At 27.5% G+C, this 13,633-nt stretch overlaps 1 protein-coding gene across 1 annotated transcript; it reads left to right on the top strand.

Annotated features, from left to right (window-relative positions):
* Positions 1-207: 207 nt before the first annotated feature.
* LOC125808399 (uncharacterized) lies at positions 208-663 on the top strand. Its single transcript, XM_049488135.1, has one exon. The coding sequence runs from the start codon at positions 208-210 to the stop codon at positions 661-663; it is 456 nt and encodes a 151-aa protein (XP_049344092.1).
* The last annotated feature ends 12,970 nt before the right edge of the window (positions 664-13,633 follow it).

The following is a 13,633-nucleotide window of genomic DNA, read 5'->3' on the forward strand; positions in this document are numbered from 1 at the left end:
TGGTAGATACTTTCCCCGTGAGAAGAGGTAATGTAAGGTGGTGGAGTTTATAAACCTTAAGCAAGGTAGCATGAGTGTGGAGGAGTATTCCTTGAAATTTACCCTATTATCTAAGTATGCTCCATCTTTGGTGTCCAACCCTAGAGATGAGATGAGTAGGTTTTGATAGGTGTATCTGACCTAGTAAAGAAAGAGTGCCATACGGCGATGCTCTATGAGGACATGAAGATTTCTAGACTTATGGTGTATGCTCAATCTATTGAGGAGTCTAAACTTAAGAGGAAGGATAGGAAGTTAAAGAGGGCTAGGCCCAATGAGCAAGGTCAACCTAGGTTCAAGAAGAGAGCTCCAAACCAATATTCTTCAAGCACTCCTAAGGTTAACCAAGATAGAGGTAGTGAGTCTCCATTTCCTAAACCTACTTGCCACAATTGTGCAATGAAACATCATGGGAAGTGCCTAGTCGGTTCTAATGGGTGCTCTGGGTGTGGAAAAAGTTATCATCAAGTGAGAAATTGTCCTACTTTTACGACTAGAGGAAGGGAGGCCAAACAAACTTCTCTTAATGACCCGGATCTTGATGCTCCAAAGAGGAACCGTTTCTATGCTCTACAATCTAACAAGGACAAAGGAGTTAATCCGGATGAACGTACCGGTAAGTGATAGTTCCTTATGGTTATGAATGTCTTGTTGAGATTCCTATGTTGTTTTTCATGTTAACCTTAGTTGGGTTTTCTCCTAGGTGGGGCATAGTATGTTGAATAGTAAGGTTGTTGAGAGTTGTGATATCCTTATCTCTTTCCTTCTATTCCTATTCAAGCTTGAGGCCAAGAGTTCCTTGTAGCTTGTTTCATGTTTTAGAGTCATGTGTGATTATGTCTTTCCATGGTCTCCTTATGTTATGCATTTTCTTAATGAGTTTATGTTTAAATGAGAAATTGAGTTTTCATGATTTATATTCCTCATGTTGATATGCATTTAGTATGAGTTTTCTTTATGCTTCATGAGGTTGAATGTTGAGCATGCCTAAATATGCTTTTATGAAGAAGTTGCATAATATGCTTAATGATATTGTTATGAGCATGATATGGGTTGGAGAAGATAATTCCTCCAATGTAATGAGAAATGTGAAGTTTTGATGCATTTACATATACATTCCTTTATATAGAAAGGAAACAGCAGTGAACAATAATACACGTACTATACTGCACACTTACTTTACAATAATGCACACTTACTCCTACCTACCATTCATACACTTGTTCTATTAATAATGCACACCACCTACCATTCATACACTTGTTATCCTTATTAATGCACACCATACCTACCACTTTTAATATACACATGCATACTACCCTACTTGTTGACTAATTTACACTACACTTTCTTACAATAAGACTAATAATATTTACATGGTACTTTTTTATATTATTTTCTTTTGGCCATATGTATTATTTTCCTTATCTCTTTATCTACGACTTTCTTTGCACATGTGTCTTTTTATTTTTGTCATCTTCTTGCCTTCTTCTTCTTATCTTCTTTCGTCTATATCTTATTTGATCATTCCAGCTGGACATCGGGAATCACATTATCTTCTCCATTACATTTTGAACATATATGGTCAGGATATTTATGTCCAATTAGCTTACAATATCTGGTTAATAGTTCTGACGAAATAAATCATGTCTTGAGTGCTCTTGTCGTAGGTCTTTCTTCTGGTTTTAATAATGATAAAATCCATCGCTGGACTTCATCCATATATGCTTTCCTTAGTTCTCTTGAATTAGAATATATCATTAACTGGTCTCTAGAGTAGTAACTCCATATAGCATTTCCGTTTAAATAATTGTTTGCCAACTATTCTATAATAGTTGATAAACCAATTATTCTTTTATTGACATAAAAACTTGGTATCTCTATTTTCCGTATTTCTTCCTGTTGTCCAATATCTTCAGGTATAATCATATCTTTGATTAGTCCTATTTTAATAACTTGAATTGGGGGTTTTATCTCTTCATATAATATCTTCGCTGGTGCTGTATAAAACTTTACATAAAATAAATTTCCCTTGGTAACTCTTTTATCTGTAATGAATGTCTTGTGTAGTTTCGGTAAACTTATTTCTTCTCCATCGCATGTGTATACGGTATTTAATAGTCTATAATTGTAACATGTCCTTACTAAATTGGCGTTAGTTTTTGGCTGTGTAATTAGCTTGTTATAACCTTGTAATTTTTGGGTTAGGTAGTCTTGACATGGTTCTTTGGTTGTAGTGGATCTAGGATTACGGTTTAAATAGGTTTGAATTTTGTATATATTCTCAATATATGTTCTCGTGACATGGCTATATAATGTTTTCTCATTTTGTAGGCTATCTGCATAGGTAGAGGTTTGTGGTTCCATAGTCAATGTGTTTTTTGGTATTTTTGGAGTAAATAGTTTTTCAAATAGCTGGTTTAAGTTTGTATTTTTATGTTGTTTTTCACTAACTTGTTTACTTGTACCTGTAGCTGTATTTAAACAAATATTATGGGTTTTAAGGTGTTTCCAAACGTCACCTTTTAGCTCCGCATTTTTACAGTCATGCTGCTGACCCGTATTAGCTTTAGACTTCAGATTATCTTTATTAGTCTTTAGCTTTTGTATCTCATTGTCCATACTATCCACTTTTATACAAAGTGTAGTAATGGCTTTGAGTATATATTCAATTGTATTTTCTTTCTCAGTCTGAGTAGCTTTGTTTTGGTAAGTAATCTGCAATAACATTCTTGTCAGTTTTTATTACTTCAATAGTAAATGTAAAATTTAATATATTTAATACCAATTTTCTTATTTCTTTTGTAGTTACCGAATCTTGTATTTTTCTTTTTAGCCACCATTTTACTTGTGTGTTATCCTTTCTTATAATAAATTTGTTATATACAATATATGGTTCAAATGATAATAAACATTTATATACTGAATATAATTCTTTCCTATTTATTTCCCATTTTATCTCCGTATTAGTAAATGTTCGTGAATAATATTTGCAATGATGTTCTATTTTTTCTTCATCATACCTGTATTTTAAGATTCCTCCATAACTTTTTTCACTGGCGTCTGATTCTACTATATAAGTAAATTTTTTTATTTTCAACCGGAAAATATAGTTTAGATACGTTCTTACATAATGATTTTATTTTTTGTATTTGTGTTTGGTCTTTTTTATCAAACTGGTATTCTACATCTTTCTTTAACTTCTGTTCTAATAGTTTTAAATTCCCTACTAATTTTGGTATGTATTTTCTTACTTGATTTCCTAGTCCTAGATATGATTGTAATTTCTTTTTTTTGTATCTAATTGTTCATTTGAGTTAATTATTTTTTGTACTATATTTGTTTGCATTTTTATTCCATTTTTACCTATTTGTATTCCTAAAAATTCTATTTGGTTTATCGTTATGTCTGCTTTCTTTTTGCTTAGACTTATGCCTAAATATTCTATAATATGTATGAATTTTTCTAATAATCTTATGTGTTCATCTTGGGTGTTAGAATATAGTAATATATCATCAATATATACTACACAATTTTCTAGTTGTTTAAAGTAGTTATCCATAAAGTGTTGATATCTACCTGGACATTTTTATATCCAAATGGTAATACATTTCATTCATAAAATCCTTGTGGTACTGTAAATGTTGTAAGTTTTTTAGATTCTTCTTCTAACTTTAAGTGGTAAAATCCTGATTTGCAGTGAAATTTACTAAAGTAATTATATCCTTGTATTTGTCTTATCTTTAATATTTTATTAGGTATTGGGTAATTATATGTTTTAGTTTTTGCATTTAAATTTCTATAATCAATAACCATTCTACTTTTTTCTCTTTTTTGTTCACTATGTTTATTTACTATAAATGTTGGGCTTGTATGCTTGCTATTGCTTTCTTGTATATACCTTTTTTCTAGTAATTCGCTTATATGTATCTTAAATTCTGTTAAATCATTAAAATTATATTTTAATGGTTTTTGGGTTATTATGCTATTATTATCAATTAGCTCAATTTTTACTTTTGTTTTATGTTTTTTCCCATCCTTGTAAAGGATCTTCACTATATAACAATTCTAACTTATCTTGGATTCTTTTTACTTTGTTTTTCGTTTTTTGTTATTTACTCTTTTTTGTTCCTGTTTTTTGTTTACATGGTGTTGTGAACCACCAGTGTGTTTTTATTATTATATATGGGTATAACTTTTCTAAAAAGGGCATTCTTAATAGCATATCTTTTGTGGTCAATTCAAAGTTATATATTTCTTTTATAGTTAATATCTTATCCCATACTTGTATTTTTATATTTTTTGCCTTATATGTAATCATGCTTCCTTCATTATTAAATTTTGTTTCTACTATCGGTGTTTTTAATTTTTCCCATTTATCTTCTGGTAAGCAATTGTATTTACATATATTAGCTTATGCTCATGTGTCTATCATTGGTGTATAATATCTGTTGTAATATCCTTATATTATTATCTTTGCAAGTATATATATTTTCATGTTTTTATCATAAGAAAGTTCTATTTATTATTATCTTCTTATTATTATAATTTATTGTTAACTGTTTGGCTTCTAAATTATATGGTTTTACTTGTTCTAACCATTTTATTCCTAAAGTGATATTTTTATCTCCTTGATATACTTTTAACAATATTATTATTGGTACTCCTCCAATGATTATTTCCTTTTTCCGTAGTTTCTTCAGTATATATCAATGCCTTTGGTAGTGTAGGGCATGATTGTTCAGTAGTAATTATTTCATCTTCTGTTACTAGTTCTCTTATAATATAGTTTTCTTCTTGTCCTGTATTTATTAATATTAGATATTTCCGTTGTTCCATTACTCCCGTTATGTAGTAATGATATGGTTCTATTTCTTCTTCTATTGATTTTTGTGGAGTTTCATCTATTCTTCTTGAGGTACTCATTTTTGATGATATTTGGAGTATTTCATGGTTTATTCTTTTTGATGTACTTAGTCTTTCTTTTACTATTTCTAAATATTCTTCTATATCAATCTCATTATAATTATAATCATTATTATCTATGACTGTAACTATCCTTTCAAAAGGATTTGCTATTTTTAGTTTTTTTATTTTATTTTTTGTTGTTATTTTATGTTTTGGTGTTAAAACATACTGTAAATATTTTACTTCCTCATATATTCCTGAATATCATATATATGATTGAATAAATTTATTTAGTTATTATGTATTAGAGTTATTTGAATCATGATTTCTAGTTTATTAGCACACTGGAAACAGGGAGAACACTTCTATACTATGTCATCCTAATGTTGAAACCGGTAGGCGAGGAAAGTCGTTCAGGGGAGTAAACAAAGTTGAGGCGCTGATAAGAAGGAAGTATCCGCTAAACTACGATGCTAGTAGTGACAGGAGAACATGATAAATAAATAATCTAGTTCATAATGATCTAATATGAATTTAATCAATTAAAAATATGATAGGAAGGAATAATTGAAAATAAAAAATCTGCATAACAACGAACATGACTACATATATTCATGATGAAATGATAAAAAACTATGAAACTTTAATCTTATATATACTTAAAGGTATAGAGATAATTGAATTAAGAAGAATCATATGGGAAAGAATATTTAATGATAACGAATCAGAAGATATATTAAACCAACAATGATATGAAATAGACCTACATGACTTAGACCTCGAAAGAATAGAATGGTATGATTTGCAAAATAAATTCAGATTAAAATGAACCACGAATATTCACAATATTGGACAGAAGCTATGAAAAATATAAAACTATTAGGACAATTAATGGAAAATAATTTATATACGTACCAAAGAACCCAAGATATGTTATATCTAGAATATATCATAAATAATATTAAAGAAATATCAAGATTAAGACACCTAGCAAAAAGAATAATATAATAAACTCTTTAAAATGGATTCCTCACCTACCAAACATAGTACACCTACCAAAGATGTTATAAATTCACCACCTACCACACTACGAAAAATGGTATGAATTCCTCACCTATAAATTCACCACCTACCACACTACGAAAAATGGTATGAATTCCTCACCTACCAATAAGATGAATTCCGCTACGAAAAAATGAATATATGAAATTAGTTTTGCATATTTTTAGAACAATATACCTTTGCCTCTTGCTTATCCATGATATTTGAGGTTTGTTCCATTATCTATTAAGTATTTTAAATATTTGAGAGTGTTTTTTTTTATGAAAGTTCTCCGCTTATTCAAAGTCTGCCCTTTAAGTTACATCTTCCATCCTTTATATAGAAAGGCAATCCTATCTACTGCACTTACAAATTCTATCCTATCTTACATTAATTTACAATAATGCACAATAATGACTACTTCATGACTTTCTTACATAGTACTATTTACTTTATGACTTTTTTACACTACCAAACCTACCCACTTTACACTTGTCTCTACCACACCTACCACTTTTAATATGCATCCTACATTATTGACTAATTTACACTACACTTTCTTACAATAAGACTAATAATTTACAATAATAGTACTATTCACTCTTTGGCTTTTCAGAAAAGAGAAAGCCTTTTCTTTACTTTATGTCACTATCTTCTTTACATCTTTTCTTCTTCATCCTCGTGCTCTCTTATCTTCTTGTCTTTTGTCTTCTTATCTCTTTGTCTATCTTGTTGCCACTTGTTCATTGTTATCTTCTTGTCTTTGTCTCTTATCTCTTTGTCTATCTTGTTGCACCTACTTCATGACTTTTTACTTACTTTAATAATGTACTACAAAATAATACATATTTTATTTGTCTTTTTGTCCATGTATTATCTTCTTTTTATCTCTTTGTCTTTTTCTTCTTCTCTTTATTTGATTATTCGAGCTGGACATCTGGTATCACATTATCTTCTTCGTTGCATTTTGAACATCTATGTTCTGGATATTTGTGTCCAATTAGCTTATAATATATTGTTAATAGTTCATTTGAGATGAATTCCTTCTTTAATGCTCTTGTAATAGGCTATTTTTCTGGTTTGAGTAGAGATAATATCCATTTTTGTACTTCGTCCATATCTGCTTGCCTTAGCTCCCTTGAGTTTGAATATATCATAAGTTGATCTCGTGAATAATAACTCCATATTGCATTTCCATTTAGATAATTATTTGCTAGTTCTTGGATAATTGTTGATATACCAATTATTCTCTTATTAGCATAGAAACTTGGTATCTCAAGTTCTTGTATCTCTGGTTATTGTCTGATATCTTCTGAAATTATCATATCTCTGGTTAATCTTATTTTTACAACTTGTATTATTGGTTTTATTTCATCATATAGTATCTCTGCCGGGGCCGCATAAAACTTTACATAAAATAGATTGCCTTTTGTTACTCTTTTATAGGTTATGAATGCTCTGTGTATCTCTGATATATCGCTTAGTTCTTCTCTATCGTATGTATAAACTGTACTTAATAATCCATAATTATAACAAGTTTTGACTAAATTTGCTTTAGTTTTTGGTTGAGCTATCAACCTATTGTACCGTTGTAATTTTTGGGTTAAATAATCTTGGGTTGGTTCCTTAGTTGTGGTAGATCTGGGATTAAGATTCAAATATGTTTGAATTTTATGTATATTCCTAATATAGACTTGTGTGATATGGTTATAAATATTTTTGTCTTTGTTCAGGCTCTTTGCATACGTTGAGGTTTGCAGAGATATAATCAATAGGTTTTTTGGTATTTTTGGTGTAAATGGATTTTCAAACATTTTGTTTAGATTAGTGCTTGTATATTGTTTCCTAACTGTTTTGCTTGTACCTGCAGCTGCATTGAAACAATCATTATGGGTTTTTTGAAGTATCCCAACGTCTCTTTCTAGCTCTGGATGTTTAGTGTCTTTCGATTGACATATCTCTGCATGTTTATAGTCATGCGACTGACTTATAGCTTTAGACTTTAGTTTTTGTATCTCATTGTCCATACTATACACTTTGATACCAAGTGTAGTAATGACTTTGAGCATATCTTCAATTGTATTTTCTTTCTCAGTCTGAGTAGCTTTGTCTTGATAAGTAATTTGCAATAACATTCTTATAAGTTTTTATTACTTCAATAGTAAATGTAAAATTTAATATATTTAATACCAATATCCTTATTTCTTTTGTCGTTACTGAATCGTGTATTTTTCTTGTTAGCCACCATTTTACTTGTGTGTTATCTGTCCTTATAATAAATTTGTTATATACGATATATGGTTCAAATGGTAATAAACATTTATATACTGAATATAAATCTTTCCTGTTTATTTCCCATTTTATTTCTGTATTAGTAAATGTTCCTGAATAATATCTACAATGGTGTTCTATTTTTTCTCCATCACACTCGTATTTTAAGATTCCTCCATAGCTTTTTTCACTGGCGTCTGATTCTACTATATAAGTAATTTTTTTATTTTCATCCGGAAAATATAGTTTAGGTAGGTTCTTATATAATAGTTTTACTTTTTGTATTTTACTCAAACTGGTATTCTATGTCTTTCTTTAATTTTGTTTTAATGGTTTTAAATTCTCTGCTAATTTTGGTAAGTATTCTCTTACTTGGTTTACTAGTCCTAGAAATGATTGTAATTTCTTTTTCGTATCTAGTTGTTCATTTGAGTTAATTATTTTTTGTACTATATGTGTTTGCATTTTTATTCCATTTTTATCTATTTGTATTCCTAAGAATTTTGTTTGCTTTTTCATTATGTCAGCTTTCTTTTTACTTAGACTTATGCTTGAATATTCTATAATATGTATAAATTTTTCTAATAATCTTATAGGTTCATCTTGTGTCTTGGAATATAGTAATATATCATCAATATATACTACACAATTTTCTAGTTGTTTAAAATAGTTATCCATAAAGTGTTGATATCTACCTGGTACATTGTTATATCCAAATGGTAATACATTCCATTCATAAAATTCTTGTGGTACTGTAAATGCTGTAAGTTTTTTAGATTCTTCTTCTAACTTTAAGTGGTAAAATCCTGACTTGCAGTAATTATATCCTTGTATTTGTCTTATTTTTAATATTTTATTTGGTATTGGGTAATTAGATGCTTTAGTTTTTGCATTTAAATTTCTATAATCAATAACCATTCTACTTTTTCCTCTTTTTTGTTTACTATGTTTATTACTATAAATGTTGGGCTTGTATGCTTCCTATTGCTTTCTTGTATGTACCCTTTTTCGAGTAATTTACTTATATGTATCTTAAATTCTGTTAAATCGTTAAAATTATATTTTAATGATTTTTGGGTTATTATACTATTATTATCAAATAGCTCAATTTTTATTTTTGTTTTATGTTTTTCCCATCCTTGTAAAGGATCTTCACTATATAATAATTCTAACTTATCTTGGATTATTTTTAGTTTATCTATAGAGAATATAATTAATTCTATTTTAGGGTCTACTTCTTTTATATTTTCTAATTTTTGTGTAATTTTTTCATTTTCGTTTATCCATTCTATTGTCTTTCATTTTTTGTGATTTACTCTTTTTGCTCCAATTTTTTGTTTACACGGTGTTATGAACCACCAGTGTGTTTTTGTTATTATATGTGGGTATAATTTTTCTAAAAATGACATTCCTAATAGCATATCTTTTGTTGTAAGTTCAAAGTTATACATTTCTTCTACAGTTAATATTTTATCCCATATTTATATTTTTATATTTTTTGACTTATATGTAATCATGCTTCCTTCATTATTAAATCATGTTACTACTATCGGTGTTTTTAATTTTTCCCATTTATCTTCTGGTAAACAATTGTATTTACATATATTAGATGCTGCTCCTGTATCTATCATAGGTGTATCATATTTGTTGTAATATCCCTCTATTATTATCTTTGCAAGTATATATATTTTCATATTTTTATCAGACTAAAGTCCTTTTTATTATTACTCTTTTATTTTCATTATTTTATTATTAACTATTTGTCTTCTAGATTATATGGTTTTACTTGTTCTAACCATTTTATTCCTAAAGTGATATTTTCATTTCATTGATATATTTTAAACTTTATTACTATTGGTACTCCTCCAATGATTATTTCCTTTTCTGTAGTTTCTTCGGTATATATTAATGCTTTTGGTAGTTCGGGGCATGATTTTTCAGTAGTTATTATTTCATCTTCCGTCACTAATTCTCTTGTAATATAGTTTTCTTCTTGTCCTGTATTTATTAATATTAAATATTTTCGTTATTCCATTACTCCCGTTATGTAGTAATTATGTGGTTTTATTTCTTCTTCCATTGATTTTTGTGGAGTTTTATCTATCCTTCTTGAGGTACTTATTTTTGATGATATTTGTGGTATTTCACAATTTATTCTTTTTGATGTGCTTAATCTTTCTTTTACTATTTCTAAATCTTCCTCTATATCAATCTCATTATATCAATAATCATTATTATCTATGACTGTAACTGTTCTTTCAAAAGGATTTTCTATTTTTATTTTATTTTATTTATTTTTTCTGTTATTTTATGTTTTGTTGTTAAAACATATAAGTTTTTACATCTAGCTGTAAATATTTTACTTCCTGGGGCTAGTTCTATTCCTGACATTTTCCAATATAATACTAGTGATTTATCTATCTTTCTGTCATTTATTGCTACTGAGTAGTTAGCACTTATTATAAATTTAAATTTTTGCTATATGAGGTTACCTTTTACTGCGCTTATTATACTTTTTTCTATGGGTTGTATAATTCTATCATCCGCCAAGTATATTTCTATGAGTGTATCTATTCTTTCTCTAAAACATTCTTTTATTAGTATTTCTGTTCCTCCTAAATGTACATATTTAATTGGATTTTTAGCCTTAATATCTTGTATTTCTTTATTTATTATTCGTTTGTTTATTATTGGTATTTTAACCTTTCCTTTGGTGTATTTGCAATTTATGATATGTTCTCTTTGACTTACTACATAATATTCTTCTTTTTGTCGTTTAAACCAGTTTCTTATTGTTGGTATTTCAAATATTTTTTCTACGCTTAGGTCTAATTCTTTTCCTTTTATTTGTTCAAATATATTATTATCAAATATTTTTTTTTGTTCTGCCGATTCTACATCTTGATATTTTTCTTTAGTTATTATTTGTATATCTATTTCAGTCATTTATATAGTATTAATTATCTGATTCTGTTACTGAATTATTTTCCATTTCATTTTCCGATAATTCATATATACTATCATCGCTTTCTAATTCAGAATCTATGTACTCTATCTGTGTATATTTTTCATTGTTTATGATTATTTCTGATATTTATTTTTTCTTTGGATTTTTAGGTAATTTATGATCTCTAGTTATATGTCTTAATTTTCCAAAATTATAACAAGTACATTCCGTTAGTTTTTTTTTTGGTCTATATGGTCTTTTGGTTTTGTAGTTTTTTACATAGAATCTTCTTCTTTGTTTTTTATATTTATATTTTGATTTATATTTTTTGTTATATCAATTTTTATGGTATTTGTCCGTACAACCAAATTGGGGTGCCGTATTATATTTGCAACATGCTAAGATTTTTACTAGTATTTTTTCCATTTTTAGTTCTTCTTTATGTTTTTCACATAGTTCTATAAGCCAGCCATCGTTGTAAGAATTTTATTCTGGCTCCTAAGGTATCTGTTAATCCTGCTTCATTCCATCTTTTTATTACTTTTGAATTAAAAGGTTCTGGTAATTCTGTAAAATATAATTTTCTTATTTCCTTACTTTCTTCTGTGCTATATGATTCTTTATAATAATATTCTCTAAATGCACATGTATATTCATCTATATAACACATATTACATATTGCTAATTTTGTCATTAGATTCCGGTTTATTATTTTTTCTCTATTTTGTTCTTCTACTTCTGTTGTCATACTACTAAATTCATTTCTTATAGCTACTTCGTATTTATGTAATATTTCCATAGTTGTAATAGCTAATTCACCATTAGATTTTTTATTACTTCTTAGAGTTTTTAAACTTTCTTCCGATAAATTTTGTAGCCATAATTTTACTGTTCCTATAAGTGTTCTTTCTATATATCCTAGTGTTTCTGTCATTCCTATTTTGTTATCTATTAATTGTTTTGATATATATCCCATCCATAATTGGATTGTTTTATTTATATCTGCTACACAATCTAAATCTAAAAAATCATGTTGTTCAATTATTGGTTTAGGCGTCCATTTTTTATTTAATCTTCTATCCCATATAGTTTTTTCTTTATCATATTGTTCATAGTTTGCATTATAATATTTTAAATTTTTTGTGTTTTTTATTCCTGATGTGCTAGGTTTTTCATCCATGTCTACATCTCCTGTATTTACTTCTATATTCTTTGTATTTATCTATGTTTGCTAATAGTTCCGTATATGTTTCACTTGTTTCCGAATGTTGTTCATCTAGATGATGGTTATTTATTTCATCAATTCTTGTTTCAGGTAGTTTATCATGGTTATTTTCTTCTTTTTCTTCTAGTTCCTCTTCTAATTGCAATTTTTCTTTAAATTTATTTATCTCATTTGCTAATTTTGTTTTTTGTTCTTTTTCTTTTTGTTTAATTTCATACATTTTTTTAAAATAATGCCAGCTCTTTTTCTAATTCTATTATTTTAGTATTTTTTACTTCTTCTAATTGTTATACTTCCTTTTTTTCTTGTTGTTTTATTTTTTGAATTTTCGTTTTTCTATCTACTTCCTCATTTTCTTTTGTTATTCTTATCATAGCCGTTAAACTATATTCTAGTTTTACCGTTTCTTTTTCTAACATTAAATTTATATTGTCACCTATTTTCTTATATCTTCTTCCTAGATTAGAAAATATTATCTTTATTTTTAATCCGTTATAGTTTTCATATATTTTTTCGTCTATGGTATATTCTTCCTTATTCATTTATAGATTGTGTTGAAGTTTATATTCTAAACTTTCTATTTATATTTGTAGATATATAATAATTTTTCTCTGTGCTATTATAGATTTTTTATAAATTCCTGCAAATATATTACTGTTAAGTCTATTTTGCCTATGTCTTAATTCTTGTCTTTTTGCTATAATTATTTCAGTAAGTTTCTGTTTATATTCGTTATTCTCGTTATTCATTATATTTTTAGATATTGAATATATTTATATTCTATTTTAGATATATTTTCTATTAATTGATCTAATTTGTCGTTATCAGTTTTTGTGATATTGAGTTGTTTATATTCCAGATATAATTTGTTTAATTTTCTTCATATTTTTCTTAACTTTCTACTAGTATGCTTTTCTTATATTTCTTTTCATCCATAGCTCTGATACCATTTTTCGTAGCGGAATTCTATGATGAAGAAAAAATAGAACATCATTACAGATATTATTCAGGAACATTTACTAATACAGAGATAAAATGGGAAATAAATAGGAAAGAATTATATTCAGTGCATAAATGTTTATTATCATTTGAACTATATATTGTATATAACAAATTTATTATAAGAATGGATAACACACAAGTAAAATGGTGGCTAACAAGAAAAATATAAGATTCGGTAACTACAAAAGAAATAAGAAGAT

The sequence above is a fragment of the Solanum verrucosum genome, unplaced genomic scaffold, assembly GCF_900185275.1.
Source record: "Solanum verrucosum unplaced genomic scaffold, falcon-dt-bn FXZP01001078.1, whole genome shotgun sequence".
In the NCBI taxonomy this organism is placed as follows: domain Eukaryota; kingdom Viridiplantae; phylum Streptophyta; class Magnoliopsida; order Solanales; family Solanaceae; genus Solanum; species Solanum verrucosum.